At 38.2% G+C, this 23,744-nt stretch overlaps 1 protein-coding gene across 2 annotated transcripts in view; it reads left to right on the top strand.

The window, feature by feature from the left end:
- The window catches only part of GABRA3 (gamma-aminobutyric acid type A receptor subunit alpha3), a 219,990-nt gene that overhangs the window by 118,191 nt on the left and 78,055 nt on the right, over nucleotides 1-23,744 (top strand). For both annotated transcript variants that reach the window (XM_070604459.1, XM_070604460.1), the window contains exons 4-5: nucleotides 3,129-3,196; nucleotides 23,363-23,583. In XM_070604459.1, the coding sequence (XP_070460560.1) occupies nucleotides 3,129-3,196; nucleotides 23,363-23,583 (289 nt within the window). The remainder of the gene's footprint in view (nucleotides 1-3,128; nucleotides 3,197-23,362; nucleotides 23,584-23,744) is intronic.

The raw sequence follows: 23,744 nt of genomic DNA, 5'->3' as shown, positions 1-23,744 counted from the left end.
GAGTGGTGGGCAGATACTATTTTCTATATGTGGGATCCAGGACCTTAGACTTCTGGGTGAGTTCTGTCCACCTGGCCTTATGGGTGACTCATATCATTGTGCCTCTAGAATAATATGAAGCAGCAGCAGCAGCTAATACATATCAAACACTGGATCTGTTCTAACTACTGGTCTAAATACCATCTCCTTAAATCCTCAGAGCAATTCTAAGGTAGGTGCTATCATTATCCCAATTTTCCAGATGAAGAAACAGGCACAGAGGAGTTAAGTGATAAAAGGCACACAAAGAGTAAATGGCAGAACCTAAATTCAAACCGTTAGTCAAGCTTTTAACCACTGTCCATACTTCTGCAGGGTACTTCTCTGTGTGCTGTCACCTACCCTGCTTCAAGGCAGCTGGATTTCCTAGTCAGAAAATGCGATTTAGCCATGAGAGCTTGGTGGTCCCTGTATGGAACACTAGAGAAATGACAAACATCCCCGTGTTTGCCTGGCCTTAGGGTAGAGTGCCAAAGATCTAAGGATGGTAACATAAATTGAGAGCCCTCCCCAACTTGTGCTGCCATGATACAAATCACCATCCCTGTCTCCGCATCCCACTACATGAGAGATTTCTAGCTCCTCTGGTGAAAAGAGCATTACCTCTCTTTTTCTCTTGGCATTTTTCTCTCTCTTGCTTTCTCTGTCTCTTTCACTCTCAGCTCCTGCTATCTCTTGCTTTCTAGTTTTCTGTTTAGTTAGTTTTATTTACTCTTCTTAATCCCTTTCTTTCCCTCTATTCTCTTTGTCTTACTTCTTCCCATTCATCCTTTCTTTCCTGATTTTTCCTTTAATCCTCTTCTAATTACCTCTCTCCTTTTCTTTCCCCTTCTTTACTCTCCCTCCCCTTCAATTTCACACCACTTCCCCAAATTCTCTTATCTGCCAAATTCTTTCCAAATCAGACAGAAATAGAGGAAGAAGGAATTTAGCATCTAGTCTACTAGGCCAAACTTCCCAACTCTCTTTCCCTCCTGCAAAGCCAGAGAAAGTTCTAAGCCTGGCTGAGCCCTAATTCATTGGGAAGCCAGCCTCACCCCCACAGTTTCCTTCTTAGCGATCAATAGGCATTTAGCAAATCAGGGGCAGAGATCCAGAGCCCAAGCCTTTCCATCCCAACCTAAGACTCTGTTATAGCCACTTCCCTTTCTATGTCCGGTGAGTCCACTCTCCTCTTGGAACTAGAACAGTCTCTTGCCATTTGACTTTGCCACCACTATCTCTCTTCTCCTTTTTTTCCTGTAGTCTGGGTCCTGTTTTTAGTCTGCATAACTGTCTTACAATTTTACAATTATATTGGTTTAGAAAGTTGTTCTGTGTCTATATCCTGCCTATAATATTGGATTCAAATGTAATTATGGTCTCTCCCATTAATTAATTAATTTTGTTTCATGTACTTCAGGATACACCAATGCTTCCCGAGTCAATGAACCTGGCAGTGTATCTGAAAGGACAAGTCGTTAGGGTGTGTGTCTTGGGTTCTGAAGTGTTGTCTCTTTTCCTTCAAGCACAGAAATGGCTCCAAGGGAAGCCTGTGCTCTAGCTGAGAGCCCAACTATTTAAAACACAGCACTAGTTTCAAAGACATTTTCTGATTAAGCTTGGGAGTAAATTGTGTGTTTTGGTGAATTGACTATAGTGTTGATTATTATTAAATGATACTCATAGACTCTTCTGAAAATGGAATGTTTGTGGATATATGTACTGATCTTGAGTATACTCAGTGCCTGAGTAGGGGAACAGTGCATTAAGCCTAAAGTATGGTTCTGGAAAGAGGGACTTCAACAACATCTAAAGTGCATTTGGGCCAGAACTCAGGACTGGATGAATATAGTGAATATGCTACAGATTGAGTAGGTGTGTTCCCTACCTCTTCATGAGAGAAAAGAAATATTGCCATAGACTGCAGTAACCAGCCTCATTATATATATACAGCAAATCTTGTGTGGGCTTTAGGGGTCAGATATGCTGAGTTGGAGTGGGACTTGTTTGAGTTTACTGTAATGACGAGGTATTTTGTAGGCTGGAATGGTCTTTGCTAGGCTGGAGTAGGTTCCCCTGTGCTCTGGTTGAGGTATGCTGGAGTGGGTGGGCTAGTCTTGGCTGCAGTGAGTAAACGGAGATGACAGAAGCAGGAAAAAAGAAACAGCAGTGGAATAACTTCACTTATCTGGTATCATTTTCCAACTTGGCAAATATGTGATGAGATTCATCCATTCATGCCAAAAGTTTTCAGTGAGCACCATCTGAGTAACAGGCTCATTTTCTATGTAATGAGGATACAGAGATAACAAAACAGAGGCACTGCCCTTAAGGAGTTCTTGGGTTATTGGGAAGGCAGACAAATAAACAGTTATAATAAAGGAAAATAATTGCAAAGAGAGTATATCAGATGATATCAGTCATCTCCAAATCTCAGTCACTTAGCCCAAGAAAAGTTTATTTCTCATTCATGCAGTCTATTGTAGATCCAGGCAACTCTCCAGGACAGTTGTCCTTCATGTGTTGGCTCATCATTCCAGGCTGTTCTAATCTTATGGTGGCTCCACATCAACATATGTTTGCATGATGACCATGGCAGGAAGGGTCTTGCATTGGACATTAATTGTTCCAGCCAGGGAAGGACACATATTACTTCCTCTTACAACCAAAACCAGTCACATGACCCCTTCCTACTATAAGCGGGTAGGGGAGTGGGTGTGCAAACAACCTATGTTCCTGGAATTGGAAGAGATCTGGATACTGGAACATTTGTACCTACCACAGGTAATGGTAATCCTAGTGTGAGAGCCCAGAACTTGCGAATGTTAGAGATCTCTAAGGACTCTGTAAGCTTTGGAGATTTGGCATTCTGCTGTTATTCTCAATGATACCTAAAGTTGATGGACTTTGTACCTGTACCTAGCATGTTATCCATGAAGAAATAGTTCAGGTGAGAGGTTTTTTTTTGGAGTTTTCCTATGACTGTGCCAAGTATCCTTTCTCAGAAGTAGCAAGTTGGCTGTCATTTGAAGTACTGCACTGGACTCTCTCTGAGCTAAGGCAACAGGGTTTCATGATATTCTGCTTTTCTACTTTCTTTGGCCCAGATGCAGTGACTGAAGTGAAGACTGACATCTATGTGACCAGTTTTGGCCCTGTGTCAGACACTGACATGGTAAGTACAGTTCCTGCAAAGGTCAAAGTGAAAGATGATGGAACAGATCAAAGTAAAAATTGAGCTTTTCGTACAGCAGGGCCTTGTAGCTATGTTCTAAGGAGAAGTCTTGTCTCATATGAATTCTCTACCCTCACCATCCTATATTTAGACAATCCATCTTTTGCTCTGCTCTCCCTACCTACTCTCATGTAAAGCATATACTCCCATCAGGAGTACCCTTCCCTTCTTTCCACAGCACATCTTTCAAAATTCAACTTGGCTTCTTATCCTCAATTAAACTTTCCCTGAACTCTCCCTTCACATTTTGCCAGCACCACATACATATTAGCACAAATAGGTTGTACGAGGAGAGCATTGTGGTGGGGACTCTCAGCCAAGCAGCCACTGGTGTCATCCAGGCAGTCCATTCCTTGCAAACAAGCCCTATTCACTGGGGACATGGACTGACCAGGGTAATGCAAAGTGTTTGGAGACGAGTCAAAACTACTTTTGGAAACTGGTCCTTCTACAGATGTGAGCAGGAGGAGAGCTTCAAGCAGATTTAAGGAATAGGTCAGGGTACAGCAGAGCTAGCAAGGGGATGACTCATGAGCCATCTACAGGGACTTGCCCTCGTCCTACCATTCTCCCTTGCTGCTAAGGCAAATAATGCAGTGGAGAGTTGAGGCAGGAGACCCCACCCTAATGGACTGCTTGATCAATACCTACTTAGTATCAGATATTTGATTGAATAATTATCACATAGGGAAACAAGGAAGCTATTATCTCCTCAGTATGCCTGGAAGTTATTAGATGCTCAATAAATTTTTGTTGCATAAGTGACTTTGTGTTGAAAATAAAGATCTCAAAATCAGAAAAAATATGTTCAAAAAATATGAAATGTCCATGTTCACTATTTAGGTTTTTTTCTGTATCTCTATCTTCAGTGGGACTACTATTTATCAGGAGCCAAGGCTTCTTTAGACCTGTTTGGTAAATACAAATGGTTTTGTTAAGATATGATAGAGTTTGTCCTGTAGGTAATGCAGAACCATTGAGTGCATTTTAGTAGGGCAGTAAAAAGGTACAAGTGTTGCTTGAGAATGGTTGATCTGGCAGTCTGTACAGGATGGACTACAAGGGGGAAAGATTGGAGGCTGAGAGTTGGTTTAGGCATGTTGATTTTACATGGCTCATCCTTCAGTCAGGCAAGGTATGGAATTCAGTTAGAGAAGCAGGCTAGTACTCAGGGGAGGAGTCATGAGTGGTTGTGAGGCCAGGAAGGGGGGAGGTGGAGGCCTGAACTTTGTCTTTCGAGTGTGGAATAAAGAGAAGGATACAGAGATACAGTAGACTCTGTGAACTCCTTAAGCGCAAATACCAAGTCTACCTGACTTCCCTGGCACTAAATAGAGCGCTTGACACATAGGGAGAGCTCAGTAAGGGACATGTTTGATGTATGATGTAAGATAGGTCTCTCTTAGGGGCAACAGGAAAGTGTGCATGTCTAGATTGCCCCCTCTCAACCTGTTGACTATTAATGCCACAGCTTCAGATGCAGGCATACGTTACAGCTGTTGCCAGTTGGTCATTCAATAAATATTCCTTAGAAGCCCAACTCTACATTAAGGGGCTCTAGAGACCTCTATATTCAGACAGTTCATAGGCCATTGGGGATAACCAGATTCACCAGGGATATGTAGCTCTCTCTGTTTCTTGGAATTAGTGATGGCTTAGGATTTCTATAAGAAAGCAACTGAAGGTACTCTTTGAACACACACATAGACACACTCACTCATGTGCCAACATCCACAAATACATTCAGACAAATGTACATGCACACAAGAAAATACATTTGTACAGAGTACAAACAGCCCATGTGCTATCTCAGGCACTCCATAGACACACATGTGCAAACAGATACCTAAATCCAGGGATACTACAAAAAAACACACAGCCCCTGCCCAAACCAGCTCCCCTCCCTGCTCCTTCCCCACCCAAGCAGGCACACATGGGTGTGCAGAGGCTCTGGAGACATTTCAAACAATCCAGACTCTCTCTCTATCTCTTTTGAAGTTTCACGTTCCACTTGCTTGTTTGTTTTCCTCCCTCATAATCAAGCAGAAGTGACAGAATGGTTCTTTCCTAATAGGGAAGGCGGACTTTGGTCAAATAAATTTTAGGTTATTTTTAGCTGCACTTCCATCCTGTCACAAGGTGGAATAGCTATGATTACTCTGTCTGGGAAGCACGTTTCTGGTGTTTTAAAAATTTTCTTCTTCCTGTACTACTTTGTAGATTGTGACAATTGACCTAGGGTCAGGGATGACTTTGGGTGAAGCATCAGACAGTCATCTGACTTGAGAAACTAGTTGAAGCAAGAACTCAGGCTTCCCTGAGACCACTGACTGTTTGGAAAAGTAGATGAAAATTAGGGCTGGCTGGATACTTGACTCACTTCCAGCCAAACAGGAAGTTTTGGTCCAGAATGCTTTCCTAAGGAAATAGGGACCATCTCTTGTTCACAAAGTGGGAAAATTGCCATGCCAGTTTGAGCATTTAACCTGCACCACCCACAACCCTTTGTAGTCATTGCACTCCTTGGTCAAACATTGACCACTGCAAATGTAGATCCTGAGTTTGTAAAGAAAGCTCCATGAAGGGGCCATGTCTGTTTTGTTGACCTCAGTACCACGAATGCCTAACTCAGTGTTTGGCACTTGGTAGACCCTCAATTATTGGTTAAATGCAAGAATGCACGAGATGGGACAAATTAAATTTTAGGGAAAAATTATGACTGTGTTCCTCCACTTGACTGAAAGTTCTTCAAAGGCAGAAAACATGTACATTTCTGCATTTGCAGCACCTAGCACAGAACCCATCATAGGTCCTCTATAAGTGTTTGTTGAGATGATATAAAAACGTTAGTAGCAAGACCTGCAGATAAAGAGTGAAAGTAGCTTTCTTCAAGAGACACTGTTGAGTAGCACTGTTGGTATCTCCAGGCTTTGGGCTACTCATTTTGGTGGCTTTTCCATCTGTAAAAATAAGGAGATGTGACAATAGGAAGTTGGGCAGAGATGAAAGCTAAACAGTGGTAGATGTTTCTAAGGGGAAAGTCAGAGAAAGAAAGAAACTTAATGCAGGGTATAAGACATAAGTTGGAAACTGGTTACAATGGGAATTTTACAGGCATCATGAATGAAAGGTTGTGTTAACCATTAGCAGCAAATGGGGCTTGATGATCACACAATACATAGCTCCTCAGCAGTAATATCAATTTTGTGTCCATGGCCTCCCGGGAGAGGAACAGAGCAAGAGATAGAACCCTAATTTGAATGAACTGAAGCCATGTGGCCATCTATGATTTTCTGTTTTTAGGAGAGTTTAGACCGTTTTCTCAGTTGATGTATGGAAAGATGGTGGAGGTGGAAATGAGAGGAAGACTGCAAAAGATTTAGTGAAAATGCAGTTTCATTGCCACTTTCTCTCTCAAATTGAGTCTGTTTATTCCTTACCAGTGAGCAGTGGCTCTAGGCAAGTGGAAATTTCCCCTGGTCTCTGAAGATTCTTTGAATTAGAATGCAGAGAAAGTGGGATACTGGCTTAAGAATGGCATGCTATGCATATGGTCAGTGATTGGAAAGGAAGATAGAATAAGGTGACAGATGATATTTTCTAGGAGGGTAGATCTCAAGTGTTCTCACTACAAAAAAAAAATTGGTGACTGTGAGGTGATATATGTTGTGTGTTAATTAACTTGATTGTGCTAATCATTTCACAATGTATATGTATATTAAATCATCATGATGTACACCTTTAAAAATCACATTGTACGAGGCCTGCCCAGTGGTGTAGTGGTTAAGTTTGCACACTCCACTTCTGCAGCCTGGGGTTCACAGTTTTGGATGCCGGGAGCAGACCTACACACTGCTCATCAAGCCATACTGTGGCAGCGTCCCATATACAAAGTAGAGGAAGATTGGGGTGGATGTTAGCTCAGGAGCCATCTTCCTTGAGCGAAAAGAGGAAGATTGGCAACAGATGTTAGCTCTGGGCCAATCTTCCTCACCAAAAAAAAAAATCATACAAGCTAAATATATACAATTTTTATTTGTCAATTATACTTTAATAAAGCTGGAAAAAAAAGTTAACAGCTGAGAGAAACTTTGGATGCTCTCCTGGTCCAAACTACCTTCTGACAAAGCTTCCATCCTAGCTCTCACCCTGCGGCCCCAGGCTCCACCCTGGTCCTTGAGCATGCCAGAGGTACAGGGACCCAGAGTCCTGAGTTATGTATTCAACAAACACCTATCTGAGTGTAATGATAAAACTAGTGAGAAAATAAAGAGGACAAAGAGTAGCAATAGTAAAGTCAGAGAAAGAACAACTGGAAAACTTTACAATGTCAATTCCAGGTATTGTCAACCTCACCATCTTCCCAGGGATACTTTAACTACTTGGATACCTGCTAGGTAACAAGTGCCAGCTGCTACTTCTCAACAGAGAAACTTCCTAGGGTATAAGGGGACCGCAAAGCAATCATGCAAGTAGACAATACAATAAGAGAGCTAACCATCTAGCTTAAAGAGAAAAATAAAATGGAGGCTTGGGAAATGAGAATCCATAAAAGACATTCTAATCACAATTCTTGCTAACAGATTCAGGTGATATCCATTTTGGTCTGACAATTACTTATGAAAATCTTGCAAAGTTACCAGAGTATCTGAAGACCATACAGGAAAAAAATGGTGTCAATTAAAAAGAAAGTAGCACAGGGACCTCTTTCCTGATGGCAGTGGGCTTGAAATTATTGTGCCTGTTTCCTCCCTAGCACTGGAAAAAGTAATGTCTACTTCAAGCCGTCACTTACCAGTGGTTTCAAACACAGAATGGAGGGAAGTCTTTGTTTATTTTGAAAGTCTCTGAGGCTGTCAGTTTCCTGTTATTCCATAGGATATCGTATTCCTGGATGCGTTATAGAAAGGCATCCATTTGTGTGGGTTTTTGCCTAGGAGTCCATGACCAGGAATCTCTGGGGCTACTTGTATGTAAAATAGACAGGCAGGACGCATAAACAATGCTAATAAGAGTATTTCAAGGGCTAAATGCAAGTGAAAGAGACATGTGGATTATGATTCTCTGAAATAGAAAATGATGGAGAGAAGGCAAAGAGCAAAGGGACAACTGGATGGCCAAAATAAGAGGGGAGTGCCTGCATATGGAACAATGACAATGCCTTTACCATAATGCAATTGTCAAGCGCGTTGGCCCCAGACCCTGCTAAAGTTGAATCAGCCTTGCAGGACCTTTCTGAAAGCCTGCTTTGATACACTGTACAGTGTCAGAGAGTTGAACACATTCAAGCTCTAACACCAAGCCAGAAATTCTTCCCCAAGAGCTATGTGTCATCTCTGCCCAGTGTAGGAAATGTATTAAGTGCCTTTCCCAGGAGGTAAACTTAGGCTTATTATCTGGAAGATTTGATTTAAATGCCTCACAAAACAACAGAATTCATTTGTCAATTTGGAGGCAATCATCCTTGGAGAGTATACAAGGGCTCAATTTGCAAGGAAGGAATCAATTGCATTTCTAGAATGGTCAAGTCAAAATTGGATTGCTTTTGGCCAAAGATCCTGTGATACTTATGGGAGCAAATAATCACCATGCGGTTTTCCCCAATAGTTTGGACTATGTAAAGAAAAATATTTAAAAAATGGGTACCCATCTCCCAATGTTTTTAAATCTTAAAAATTTTGCCATATTTCATTTCATTAAAAAATAATCTTTAAAGATATAGATGAAGTCTCCTGTTTACCTTATCCTGATCTTATTCCTCTCTCTCCCTCCCTCTTGAGAGATAATCACAACCATGATTTTGCGGGGTTTTTTTTTAGTCATTTCCATGCATACTCTAGACTTATACCTGAGGATGTATGTATTATATGCAGTAGCAAATATCACTATAAGTAACAAATAGTGGTTTTCATGTTTTCAAACTATATAAAATGCATCATAGCTTTTGTATAATATTACAACTTACTTTTTTCAACCATGTATTGAAATGTATTCTTTTTGATGCATTTAACTCTAATTCATTTATTTTAACTGCTATAGACTATTACAGTATATGAGTATTTATTCATACGTTCATCCAATTCTCTTGTCAATATGCATGTTGCCTATTTCTAGATTTTTGCTATTAAAAAACAATGATACAACAAATATATATATATATATATATATGTTTATGTTTTGGTGAGGAAGATTGTCCCTGAGCTAACATCTGTTGCCAATCTTCCTCTTTTTGCTTGAGGAAGTTTTTCCCTGAGCTAACATCTGTGCCAATCTTCCTCCACTTTGTATGTAGGATGCTGCCACAGGATGGCTTGATGAGCAATGTGTAGGTCCGTGCCTGGGATCCAAACCTGCAAACCCTCGGCTGCCGAAATAGAGTGTGCAAACTTAACTGCTATGCCACGGGGCCAGCCCCCAACAAACATTCTTGTACATGTCTTCTTGTGAACATGTTTAAGTTTCTGTAGGGTGTGTACCTACAGATAAAATTTCTAATTTGTAGGGTTTGCATGTTTTTAGCTTTTTTTCAGATAGGGCCAAATTACTCTCGTGACAGGTTGTACCAATTTATAATCCCACTGGCACTGTATGGGAACTCCATTTCTCTACACTTTTGCTAATACTTCATACTATCACATTTTATTGTTGCCCTTTTGTGTTTGAAATGGTATCTAATTGATATTATTTGCATTTTCCTGATTACCTTTGAGGTTAAGCATCTTTTTATGTGTTTAGTGGCCAATCTGTGCCACTAAAGACAAGATGCCTTTGCTACCACCTGCATCAGCAAAAGTAGAAACTCCATGCAGATCCTGTTTCTTCATGTTGCCACTTCTGAATCAAAGTTTCCTGTGGGGTGTGTGCTTGTGTGTGTGTATGTGTGACTCAGTAGTGGGATAGCTGGGTCATATGGTAATTCTATTTTTAGTTTTTTGAGGAATCTCCATACTGTTTTCCATAGTGGCTTCATCAGTTTGCATTCCCACCAGCAGTGTATGAGGGTTCCCTTCTCTCCACACCCTCTCCAACATTTGTTATTTTTAGTCTTAATGATTTAGCCATTTTAACAGGCGTAAGGTGGTATCTTAGTGTAGTTTTGATTTGCATTTCCCTGATGATGATTAGTGATGTTGAACATCTTGTCATGTGTTTATTAGCCATCTGCATATCTTGTTTGGAAAAATGTCTGTTCATATCCTCTGCCCATTTTCTGATGGGCAGTTTGTTTTTTTTGTTGTTCAGTTGTGTGAGTTCCTTATGTATTATGGAGATTAACCCCTTATTGGAGATATGATTTGCAAAATTTTTCTGCCAATTGGTGGGTTGTCTTTTGATCCTACTTTCTTTTGCCTTACAGAATCTCTTTAGTTTGATGAACTCCCAGTTGTTTATTTTTTCTTTTGTTTCCCTCGTCTGAGAAGACATGGTATTTGAAAAAGAGTGTACTACCTATATTATGTTCCAGGAGTTTTATGGTTTCAGGACTTATCTTAAAGTCTTTGATCCATTTTGAGTTTATTTTTGTGTATGGCATAAGATAATGGTCTAATTTCATTCTTTTGCATGTGGCTGTCCAGTTCTCCCAACACCGTTTATTGAAGAGACTGTCTTTTCTCCATTGTATGTTCTTGGCACCTTTGTTGAAGATTAGCTGTCCATATATGTGCAGTTTTATTTCTGGGCTTTCAGTTCTGTTCCATTGATCTATGTGTCTGTTTTTGTATGATTACCATGCTGTTTTGAACACTATGGGTTTTTAGGACATTTTGAAGTCAGGGATTGTGATGCCTCCAGCTTTGTTCTTTTTTCTCAGGATTGCTTTAGCCATTCTGGGTCTTTGGTTGCCCCATATGAATTTTAGGATTCTTTGTTCTATTTTCATAAAGAATGTCTTTGGGATTCTGATTGGGATTGCATGGAATCTGTAGATTGCTTTGGGTAGTATGGACATTTTAACTATGTTTATTCTTCCAATCCATGTGCATGGCATCTCTTTCCATCTCTTTATGTCATTATTGATTTCTTTCAATAATGTCTTATAGTTTTCATTGTATAAGTCCTTCATCTCCTTGGTTAAATTTATTCCTAGGTACTTTATTCTTTTAGTTGCGATTATAAATGGAATTGTATTCTTGAGCTTTCCTTCTATAAGTTTGTTATTAGAGTACAGAAATGCAGCTTATTTTTGTAAGTTGATTTTGTACCCTGCAACTTTTCTACAGTTGTTAATTATTTCTAATAGTTTTCCAATTGATTCTTTAGGGTTTTCTATACATAAGATCATGTCGTCTGCAAGCAATGAGAGTTTCACTTCTTCGCTCCCTATTTGGAGTCCTTTTATTCCTTTCTCTTGCCTAATTGCTCTGGCCAAAACCTCCAGTACTATGTTGAATAAGAGTGGTGATAGTGTACATCCTTGTCTTGTTCCTGTTCTTAGAGGGATGGCATTCAATTTTTGCCCATTGAGTATGATGTTGGCTGTGGGTTTGTCATATATGGCCTTTATTATGTTGAGGTAATTTCTTTCTATTCCTATTCCTATTTTGTTGAGGGTTTTCTTTTTTTATCATAAATGGCTGTTGGATCTTGTCAAATGCTTTCTATGTGTCTATTGAGATGATCATGTGGTTTTTATTCCTCATTTTGTTACTGTGGTGTATCGTATTGATTGATTTGCGGATGTTGAACAATCCCTGCGTCCCTGGTATAAATCCCACTTGGTCATGATGTATGATCTTTTTGATGTATTGCTGTATCCGGTTTGCCAATGTTTTGTTGAGGATTTTTGCATCTATGTTCATCAGCGATATTGGCCTGTAGTTTTCCTTTTTTGTGTTGTCCCTGTCAGGGTTTGGTATCAGAGTGATGTTGGCCTTGTAGAGTGTGTTAAGAAGCATTCCATCTTCCCTAACTTTTTTGTATAGCTTGAGAAGGATAGGTATTAAATCCTCTCTGAAAGTTTGTTAGAATTCCCCAGGGAAGCTTTTTGGGCCTGGGCTTTTATTCTTTGGGATGCTTTTGATTGCTGTTTCAATCTCTTTACTTGTGATTGCTTTATTCATATTCTATATTTCTTCTTGCTTCAGCTTTGGGAGGTTGTAAGAATCTAAGAATTTATTCATTTCCTTTAGATTGTCCGTTGTGTTGGCATATGGTTTTTCATCTTTTTGTCTCTTGATTAAACTTATCAGAAGTCTTCTATGTCGTTAGTGTTGTCAAAGTAACATGTTTTTGGTTTTGTTCATCGTCTGTATTATTTCTTTTTTGTTTTCTGTTTCACTGATTTTTGCTTTTGTCTGCATCATCTTTTTCTTTACTTTCTTTGTGATACTCTGCTCCTTCTGGTTTCTTGAGGTAGATTAGCTTAAGGTTTTCCATTTTGTTAGGCTATCTTTAAGGCTTATTTACAATTATCAATGTCCTTTTAAGTACCACTTGAGAAGCCCACTACAAGATTTCATATATAAGCATTTTCACTGTTGTTTAGTTCTAAGTATTTTCTAATATCTTTCATGGTTTCTTCTTTGTTTCTTTAAATTCTTATAGTGGATTTTAAAATTTCCAAATATAAAACTTTTTATTAATTTCTAATGTAATGCCTCATCTTGAAAGAAGATGGTCTATAGGATATGACGTCTTTTTTTGTGTTTCTTGAGATTTGCTTTATGGCTTAGCACGTGGTCATTTAATTTTGGAAAACAATGTGTGTTTACTAAGTGTTAAATAGATAGGTCTGTGTGTGTTCCTTAGCTCATCCTTGTCAGTTGGATGGGTCACATATTTTTTTAAGATTGTTTATTTTTTTAATTCTTTGCAGTGATTTTATTATCATAATGGTTTATAACATTGTGTAGCTTTGGGTGTACATTATTGTTTATCAATTTCTGAATAGAATTCATTGTCCTCACCACCAGTAGTCTAATTTTTATCTGTCACAGTACATGTGTGGCCCTTTACCCCTTTTGTCCACCCCCCAAATCCCTTCCCCTCTGGTAACTACTAGTCTGTTCTCTTTATCCACATATTTGTTATCTTCCACATATGAGTGAAATCATGCAGTATTTGTCTTTCTCTGTCTGCCTTATTTCACTTAACATCATACCCTTAAGGTCCATCCATGTTGTTGCAAATGGGACAACTTAGTCTTTTTTATGATTGAGTAGTATTCTATTGTATATATATACACCACATCTTCTTTATCCATTCATCCGTAGAAGGGCACTTGGGTTGCTTCCATGTCTTGTCTATTGTGAATAATACTGCAATGAACATAAGGGATCATAAATCTCTTTGGATCAGTGATTTCAAGTTCTTTGGGTAAATACCCAGGAGTGGAATAGCTGGATCATATGGTATTTCTATTTTTAATTTTTTGAGAAATCTCCATACTATTTTCCATAGTGGCTGCACCAGTTTGCATTCCCACCAGCAGTGTATGAGGGTTCCCTTTTCTCCACATCCTATATAACATTTGTTGTTTTTAGTCTTGGTAATTGTAGCCATTCTGACCGGTGTAAGGTGATATCTCATTGTAGTTTTGATTTGCATTTCCATAATAATTAGTGATGTTGAACATTGTTTCATGTGTCTATTCACCATCTCTATATCTTCTTTGGAAAAATGTTCATATTCTCTACCCACTTTTTGATCGGGTTGTTTGTTTTCTTGCTGTTGAGTTGTATGAGTTCTTTATATATTTTGGAGATCAACCCCTTGTCAGATAAATGACTTGCAAATATTTTCTCCCAGTTGGTGGGTTGACTTTTCATTTTGTCCATGGTTTCCTTTGCTTTGCAGAAGCTTTTTAGTCTAATGTAGTCCCATTTGATAACTTTTTCTTTTGTTTCCTTGCCCAAATAGACATGGTATTTGAAAAGATCCTGCTAAGACCAATGTCACATAATGTACTGCCTATGTTTTCTTATAGGAATTATAAGGTTTCAAGTCTTACATTCAAGTCGTTAATCCATTTTGAGTTCATTTTTGTATATGGTGCAAGATAATGGTCTACTTTCATTCTTTTGCATGTGGCTTTCCAGTTTTCCCACCACTATTTATTGAAGAGACTTTCTTTCTCTGTTGAATATTCTTGACTCCTATGTCAAAGATTGACTGTCCATAGATGTGTAGTTTTATTTCTGGGCTTTCAATTCTGTTCCATTGACCTGTGTGTCTGTTTTTGGGCTGGTACCATGCTGTTTTGATTACTATAGCTTTGTAGTATATTTTGAAGTCAGGGATTGTGATGCCTCCAGCTTTGTTCTTTTTTTCTGAGGATTGCGTTGGCTATTTGGGGTCTTTTGTTGTTCCATATACATTTTAGGATTCTTTCTTCTATTTCTGTGAAGAATGTCCTTGGGATTCTGATTGGGCTTGCACTGAATCTGTAGGTTGCTTTAGGTGTTATGGACATTTTAAATATGTTTATTTTTCCAGCCCATGAATGTGGAATATCTTTCCATTTGTTTATGTCTTCTTCAATTTCATTTAATAATGTCTTATAATTTTCAGTGTATATGTCTGTCACATCTTTAGTTAGGTTTTTTTTTTTTACGATTGGCACCTATGCTAACACCTGTTGCCAATCTTCTTTTTTTTCCCTTCTTCTCCCCAAAGCCACCCAGTTCATAGTTGCATATTCTAGTTGTGAGTGCCTCTGCTTGTGCTATGTGGGATGCTGCCTCAGCATGGCCTGATGAGTGGTACCACATCCACACCCAGCATACAAACTGGTGAAACCCTGGGCCACCAAAGCAGAGCGTGGCGACTTTAAGACTTGGCCATGGGCCAGGCCTCTGTTTGGTTAAGTTTATTCCTAGACATTTGATTCTTTTTGTTCTGATTGTGAATGGGATTGTATTCTTGATTTCTCTTTCTGCTAGTTCATTGTTAGTGTATAGAAATGCAACTAATTTTTTAAATTGATTTTGTACCCTGCAACTTTGAAGTAGTTTTTGATTATTTCTAATAGTTTTCTGATGGATTCTTTAGAGTTTTCTATATATAGAATCATGTCATCTGCAAACAGTGAGAGTTTCACTTTTTCCTTTCCAATTTGGATTTCTTTTATTTCTTTTTCTTGCCTAATTGCTCTGGCCAAAACCTCCAGTACTATGTTGAATAGGAGTGGCAAGAGTGGGCACCCTTGTCTTGCTCCTGTTGTCAGAGGGATGGCTTGCATTTTTTCACCATTAAGTATGATGCTGACTGTGGATTTGTTATATGGCCCTTATTATATTGAGATACTTTCCTTTTATAGCCATTTTATTGAGAGTTTTTATCATAAATGGATGTTGGATCTTTTCAAATGCTTCCTCAGCATCTATTGAGATGATCATGTGATTCTTTTTCCTCATTTTGTTAATGTGGTGTATCAGATTGATTGATTTGTGGATGGTGAACCATCCCTGTGTCCCTAGAATAAATCCTACTTGATCATGGTGTGTGATCCTTTTAATGTATTGCTGTATTCGGTTTTCCTATATTTTGTTGATGAACAGTGATCAATGTTCATCAGTGATATTGGCCTGTGATTTTCCTTCTGTGATGTCCTTGTCTGGTTTTGGTATCAGGGTAAAGTTAGCCTCATAGAATGAGTTAGGAAGTGTTCCATCTTCTTCAATGTTTTGGAATAATTTGAGAAGGATTGGTACTAGATCTTCTTTGAATGTTTGGTAAAATTCTCCAGAGAAGCCATCTGGTCCTTGACTTTTGTTTTTTGGGAGGTTTTTGATTACTGTTTCAATCTCTTGTGATTGGTCTATTCAGATTCTTTATTTCCTCTTTATTCAGTTTTGGGAGATTGTATGACTCTAACATTTTATCCATTTCTTCTAGGTTATCCAATTTGTGGGCATATAGTTTTTCATTGTATTCTCTTATAATCCTTTGCATTTCTGTAGTATCTGTTGTAATTCCTCCTCTTTCATTTCTAATTTTATTTATTTGAGCCTTCTCACTTTTTTTCTTGGTGAGTCTGGAAAAGGGTTTGTCAATTTTGCTTATCTTCTCAAAGAACCAGCTCTTAGTTTCATTAATCCTTTCTACTGGTTTTATTGTCTCTTTTTCATTTATTTCTGCTCTGATTTTTATTGTTTCCCTCCTTATGCTGACTTTGGGCCTTCTTATTCTTTTTCTATTTCTGTTAGGTGCAGTTTAAGATTACTTATTTGAGATTTTTCTTATTTGTTGAGGTGGGCCTGTATTGCTATGAATTTCCCTCTTATGACTGCTTTTACTACATCCCATAAGAGTTGGTATATAGTATTTTCACTTTCATTTGTCTCCAGGTATTTTTTAATTTCCCCTTGGATTTCTTAATTGATCCAGTGGTGGATCAGTAGCATGCTATTTAGTCTCCACATATTTCTGGCTTTCCCAGTTTTTTTGTTGTAGTTGATTTCCAGTTTCATTGCACAATGGTCAGAAAAGATGGTTGAGATTATGTCAGTCTTCTTAAATTTCTTGAGGGTTGCCTTGTTTCCCGACATATGGTCTATCTTTGAGAAGAATGTGTATTTTGCTGTTTTTGGATGGAATGCTCTCTATATGTTTATTAAGTCCATCTGATCAAGTGTTTTATTTACATATACTATTTCCTTGTTGATTTTTTTGTCTGGATGATCTGTCCCTTGTACATGGGGTGTTGGAGTCCCCTACTATTATTGATCCCTTTGGGTCTGTTAATAATTGCTTCATGTACTTTGGTGGCCCTGTGTTAGGTGCATATATATTAATATGTGTTGTGTCCTCTTGGTCAAATGTCCCTTTTATCATTATATGCTGCCCCTCTTTGTTTCTCATTGTTTTTTAACTTGGATTGTTTTTTAACTTGGAGTCTGCTTTGTTTGATATAAGTATGGCAATACTTGCCTTCTTTTTTTCCCATTATCTTGTAATATTGTCTTTCATCCCTTCACTCTGAGCCTATGTTTGTCTTTAGGGCTGAGATGGGTTTCCTGGAGGCAGAATATGATTGGGTCTTGTTCTTTAATCCATTCAACTACTCTGTCTTTAGATTTGAGAATTCAATGCATTTACATTTAGAGTGATTATTGATATATGAAGGTTTAATGCTACCATTTTATCTCTTGTTCTCTGGTTGCTCTACATTTCCATTGTTTTTCTTCCTTTGTATTTCCGACTACCATTTCATTTGGTGGTTTTCTGAGGAAGTTTTCTCTCTTTTTGTGAATTGTGGCTCTACTCTGATTTTTTGTTTAGTGGTTACCATGAAGTTTATATAAAACATCTTGTAGATGAAATAGTCCATTTTCTTATAGCCTCTTATCTCCATTAACCTAAGCACGTTCCATCCCTTTTCTCTCCCCTTCTGTGTTATTGCTGTTATAAATTGTTCTGTTTTTAATTTTGTGAGTTTGTGACTAAGTTGAAGTGTTTATTGTTAATTTGATGCTTTCTTTCTCTATATCTTTTAAGTTATAATTGAGTATTGGCCTCCCTGTTCTGTTAAAGAGCTGCAGTTTTCTGTTTATTTCTGTCTACATCCTTGCTCAAATCTTTATAGACCTTTGCTTTTTTGTTTCCAGTGTGAGGCCATCTTTAATTATTTCTTATAGGGGAGGTCTAGTGGCAATGAACTCTCTCAGCTTTCATTTGTCTGGAAAAGCTTTTACTTCTTCATTGTATCTGAAGGAAAGTTTCACTGGGTAGAGTATTCTTGGCTGAAAGATTTGTCTTTCAGTACTTTTAACATATCATTCCATCCTCTCCTAGCCTGTAGGGTTTCTTCCCAGAAATCTACTGAAAGCCTGATAGTGTTTCCTTTGTAGGTTATTTTCTTCTGCCTTGCTGCTCCTAATACTTTTTCTTTGTCGTTGCCTTTTGCCATTTTTAATATTATATGCCTTGGAGAGGGTCTTTTGGTATTGATGTAATTAGGCATTCTGTTAGTTTCGTGTAGTTGTAAATCCAGATCCTTCCCCAGGTTTAGGAATTTCTCAGGTATTATTACCTTAAACAAGCTCATTGCTCCTTTCTCCCTCTTTTCTCCCTCTGGAATACCTATAATCCTTATGTTGCTTTTCCTAATTGAATTGGATATTTTTCAAAAAATTCCTTCATTTTTTTAAACTCTTAGTTCTGTCTCCTCAACTGCCTGTAGAATTCTATTTTAATCCTCTAAATCACTAATTCCCTCCTTCAGAACATCAGCTCTATTTCTGAAGGGTTTTTAGATTATTTTCTTATTTCATTAATTGTGTTTTTCATATCCAGAATTTCTGTTTGAATTTTTTTTTATAGTTTCGATCTCTTTGGTGAAGAGATTCATTTTATTCCTGAGCTCAGTGAACTGTCTTCATGGGTTCTCCTGTAAATCATTGAGTTTCTTTATGACAGCTATTTTGAGTTCTGTGTCATTTAGTTTGTAATTTTCTGTGCCTTCAGGGTTGGTTTCTAGAGAATTGTCATTTTCCTTCTGGTGTGAATTGTTGCTGCAGTTTCTTGTGGTGTTTGATGAACTAATCTTTTGTTGGAGCATTTGTTGTGCATCGGTTGCAGATTCCACCTGTTACCACTAGGGGGAAGCAGGAGCTGAGTTTATGGTCCCACCCTGTATGCTGGAGGCTGTAGGGGTACTATGGTCACTTGCACCAGCCTGGGGAGTCTTCAAGCCCTTGTGTGGACTGTGCTTGGTGGATGGGGTTTCCTCACCAGGACCGAGCTAGGGCCACTCCTTGGGACCTCAGGGGCATGGTGGGCCATGGTGGGCTCCCTCCCCCTGCCAGGAAAGCAATCAGGAGTAGGTGAGGGGCTGCCATCACCTCTTCATACAGTCACCCTGGGGCACGTTCCTACTTTTGGGGTGCTCACGCCATGCTGGAAAGCATTCATGCACATGAACAGGTTACCAGAGGAGGGCAAGGGGTGCTCACCTAACTCTGCCACTTCCCAGGGGGCCAGTTCATCCAGTCTCAGATGTACAGCTGTGTGTGTCTCTCAGGTGTTCTGTTGTGCTATGTGGGCTTCCTCAGTTGGTCAATGAATGCCCATTTAGTTGTAGTTCAAAAGGGGGAGAGACAAAGGGAACAGCTCACAATGCTATGTTGTTGATGTCACTCTGTTCACACATTTTAATCATACAAATTGTTGGCCTGATTGGTCTTTCATTTATTGAGTCAATGGGTTTGTCACTTTTTACTTTAATCCCAGTTTTACCTTATATATTTTGAGTCCTTGTTATCCATGCATAAATATTTAGAACTGTTTTTTTTCCACTTGAGATAATTGATTTTATAGTATAATGATATTTAATCCCCAAAGAAAAATGTTCATCTTACAGTCCATTCTATCTTTATTTTATAGTTCTGCCACTTTATTTTGGTTAGGATTTGCCTTTTCATATGTTTCAATCACTTTACTTTTGACCTGTGTTTTTATGTGTCTCTAGGTGTGACTCTTGTATATACATAGCATATAGCTACATTGTTACTTATCCTTAGATTATATTTTGTTTCTACTATCTTATTTTATATATTATTTTCCCCATGTTTTCTATGCTCTATTTTTTCTTGCCTTCCATAGGATTGAAGCATTTTCTATATTCCCACCATTTGTTTTTCTCTACTTTTTTTTTAAGTTTTGTATTCTATTTCTTGTATATTCTTTAGTGGTTACCTTAAATGTTAACATACGTACTTGACCTAAAGTCTAATATCTCCACTCTGCCCAAATAATGCAGTAGTGCATTCACCCACATATTCCTACTACCTCCTTCCATTGAGTGTAGTTGTTTGTTTTGCCTTGTTTTTCTAGCCCTTATTATTGTTTGTGGAGAGCCACTATTAGTTTAGTTTACCCATAAATATGTCAACACTTGTGCTCGCCATTCCTTCTTGCATCTTCCTGCTGGTTTCATTTTCAACTACATGAAGAACTTATTTTAGTAGTTCTTTTCCTAAGGATTCATTCAATCATTTATTTATTCAAAAATATTTATAGAGGACCTACTATATGCCAGGTAAGGTTTTAGGTACTAGAGAATTAGCAGTGAAGAGAACAAAGTCTCTGCTCTCATGGAGCCCCCAGGCTAGTGGAATAAAATAGTAAGCAAGTAAAAATACATTTTTGTCAGTGCTATCTGACAAAATAATGCATGAAGAAAAATAATGCATGGTAAGGGGAAGGGGGATTACTATTTATGATAAGATGGTGAATACTTCTGTGATATGGAGACTTTTGAATAAGGCCTGAATGCTATGAGTGACCCAGCCATGAGAAAAACTTATTTTGTCTAAAATTGTCTTTATTTTGACCTCATTCTATCTGATTAGCTATAGAATTCTTTGATTTCTATTGTTGTTTCAAGAAGTCTGCTATGAAATTATTTCTTTGTAGGTAATATGTCTTTTCTATTTTGTTGTTTTTAAGATATCCTCTTTGGTATTCTTCAAATCCTCTATGTGTTGGCTTGGATCTATTTTATTATATTGAGCTTGCAACACATTATTATTCTTGAAGATATGGAAGCATATATTTCAATAATTCTGAGACTCTTTCATCCATTAGTACTTTAAATACTGTTTCTCTTCCATTTCCTCTCTCTTCTGTAACTTGTGAATTTTATTAGATTATGCTGAACCTTTCCCTTTTATCCTCCATGGTACTACACCTCTCTTTTATGTTTTATTAATCATTTATCTGTCTGAAATGTACACTGAGCAATTTTTATTCATATGTATTTTCCAGTTCACTAGTGTCACTTCAATGATACCTAATTTTCTATATACCATCTCCATTGATTTTTTATGTTCAATGACTATTTTTCTTTTACAGAAGGTCTACTTCAAATAGATCTTTTTGAAATCTGTTTTTTCTCACTCCCACCCCATAATATTTGGATCTTTTCTCATGTTCTCAATCTCTCCTTTGATGTCTTTATCATTTTAATGATGTTCCTTTATAATATCTATTTGATTATTCTGTTCTATGAAGTTCTTGGAGAGGGTCTAATTCAGTTATATGTTTTATCAGCTGACTCTTGCTCCTGAGCATTTCCTTAGGTGCCTTGTTGTGGTGGTTGTAAGCTTATTTTCAGCAAGCATTTATTTGTGGTCTTGTCCCCCCCAGTGTTTTTGTGTTTGCTTTTGCAAGTCAATCTAGATGTATTCGTATCCTAAGACCAATTTTTATGTTAATTTCTCAGTTTGTAAGCCTCAAACTGGGTAGATAGTGTACATTTAAATATCAATCCCATGTAAGATTAGGCTTGAGGTACCTAAATCAGTAGGAATGCTTCCCCTAAACACCTCTCTATTCAGAATCCTTGCTTGGATAGACATGTTTCCTTTCTGAATTTTCATGTTGTGGATTGATTTTGTCCAGTTCATTTTATCTAATTCCCCCTTTTGTTGAGGTTGGAGTCCCTCATGATCCTGGTTTTCGGTGGGAGTCTAGTTCCAGCCTGTCACCTGGCACAGTTCTGGTTTACACCTGTTGTTCTGATATAATTATTGATAAAGCCTCCCCTTACTCTCAAAAGTGTTCCAGTTTAGACAATAAATTATATAATTTCCTAATCTTAGGTAGCAGTGTGCTTGGTGCAGTGGAGGAAGAGAAAAGTTAGACTGGCTAGTTTGTAGAGGGAAGAGTGGTTGGAGAAGAGCTCAGAGAGGAAGGCAAAGGACAGTTTATGAAGTGCTTTCTACGTAAGGGAAGGATATTGGGATTTATTCCAGATGTGATTGGAAGCTATTAAGGGATTTTAAGATGCATCTGACTGCTTCTTTATTTCTCCTGGCTACCTAGAGGTGTCCCCCATGCCTTATGTAGTTTAGTGGTCAGTCAAGGATTTGGGCAGAGTTTGTACTCAGATTTTGAGACTCACTCTCTCAGTGATTCTCTTGCTTCTAGGGCCTCACCCTGAAGTTTCAGCCCCTTGGCCAGCCTTGAGCTCTACCCTCTGAGATATTAAGCCAATAAGTTTTCTGATTTCTGCCATACTCACAAACATCACCCAGCACAGTTCTGTCATCTGTCATTTAGTGGAAGACTCCTCTATTGTTTCTGCTTCCATTTTTTCAACTGATCCCCAAGGGCTTCCTCATGTGTGTATAGTGTAGTGGTCAGCCAGAATTTGGGACAGAGAGTATTGACAGATTGGGGGTCCTATCCCTTCTGTGACTCTCTTGCTTCCAGGGCTCCCACTCCTAAATTTCCAGATTATCTGACACCTTGAGCCAGTAAAGGTGTGATAACTGTCATGGGAATTTTAGGTTTGGGGGAGCACCTTCAAGAAAGAAAAGCCACAGACTCACAATTTTAAGCTTTTGCTGCTGCCATCTATCAAGGGTAAACTTTCCTCAAGTTTTTGTCTGCTTTTAGTCATTCTCTATTGCTTTCAAATAGTTCTATTTTTTTGTTCGAATTTTCTAATTAATAGCCACAGGAAGGTATATCCAAGAGATTTAGTCTGCTGTTACCAAAACCTTGAACATTTTGTCATTTTAATTTGTGTTAGATTAACAACCATTTTGAAAATTTTCTTCATGTTTATTAGCAGCTTTTATCTATTGCATGAATTTTCTGTTCATGTCATTTACCCATTTTTCTATTTATGTTTGTTTTTATCTTATTTATCTGTAAGAGTTGCTTGTTTATTAAAGGTAATAAAATATTAACTCAGATATATTGTTATTTTGAGGCTCAAATGAAATGTGCTTTAAAATTTAAGGTTTTGGTTTCATGGTGATTTTGTATTCGCCTTTGATGTTCATATGGGATCATTTAGTAGAAGGGACAAGTAAGGAGTTTGTTCTTACTAGAGATGTCACTGCATAGAGAAAGGAGCACTTGACTTTTCATAAGGCAAAGTCTTGTGGTCAGCTTGTATGATGTGCAGGGCAGTGTTGGCAGTGACCTTCCTAAGTAAAATCTTGTCAGACATATCATCTCTGTACTTATTGATCACGATGGCATTATTTTTCAATCATAATCATTTGCTGTATTCACAAGTAATTACTGTTAATAGATTGCTGCTTCTCTGCATCAGAGGAAATATTGCAAGGTAATTAATATTTGCTAAGGGCACTGTGGGTCCTCACCATAACTCTATTAAAACATTGTTCTCTCTCTTTTTGTCCCTAGGAGTACACCATTGATGTATTTTTTCGACAGACATGGCATGATGAAAGACTGAAATTTGATGGACCCATGAAGATCCTTCCACTGAACAATCTCCTGGCTAGTAAGATCTGGACCCCTGACACCTTCTTCCACAATGGCAAGAAATCGGTGGCCCATAACATGACCACACCTAACAAGCTACTCAGGCTGGTGGACAATGGAACCCTCCTCTACACGATGAGGTCAGAGAGTGGTACCCCCCCCCCCCACTTCTAAAGTATACCAGGAGTAGGACTGGAGTTGAAAGCAGCATGTTTTAGGCTAGTCATTGAAAATTCTATTCTAGATACACATATAAATAGAGAGTTGGCTATATGAACATTCTCAGACACACAAAGATATA

This window comes from Equus przewalskii, chromosome X, assembly GCF_037783145.1.
Source record: "Equus przewalskii isolate Varuska chromosome X, EquPr2, whole genome shotgun sequence".
NCBI classification, from domain to species: Eukaryota; Metazoa; Chordata; class Mammalia; order Perissodactyla; family Equidae; genus Equus; species Equus przewalskii.
This window is presented reverse-complemented; position numbering and strand designations above follow the sequence as displayed.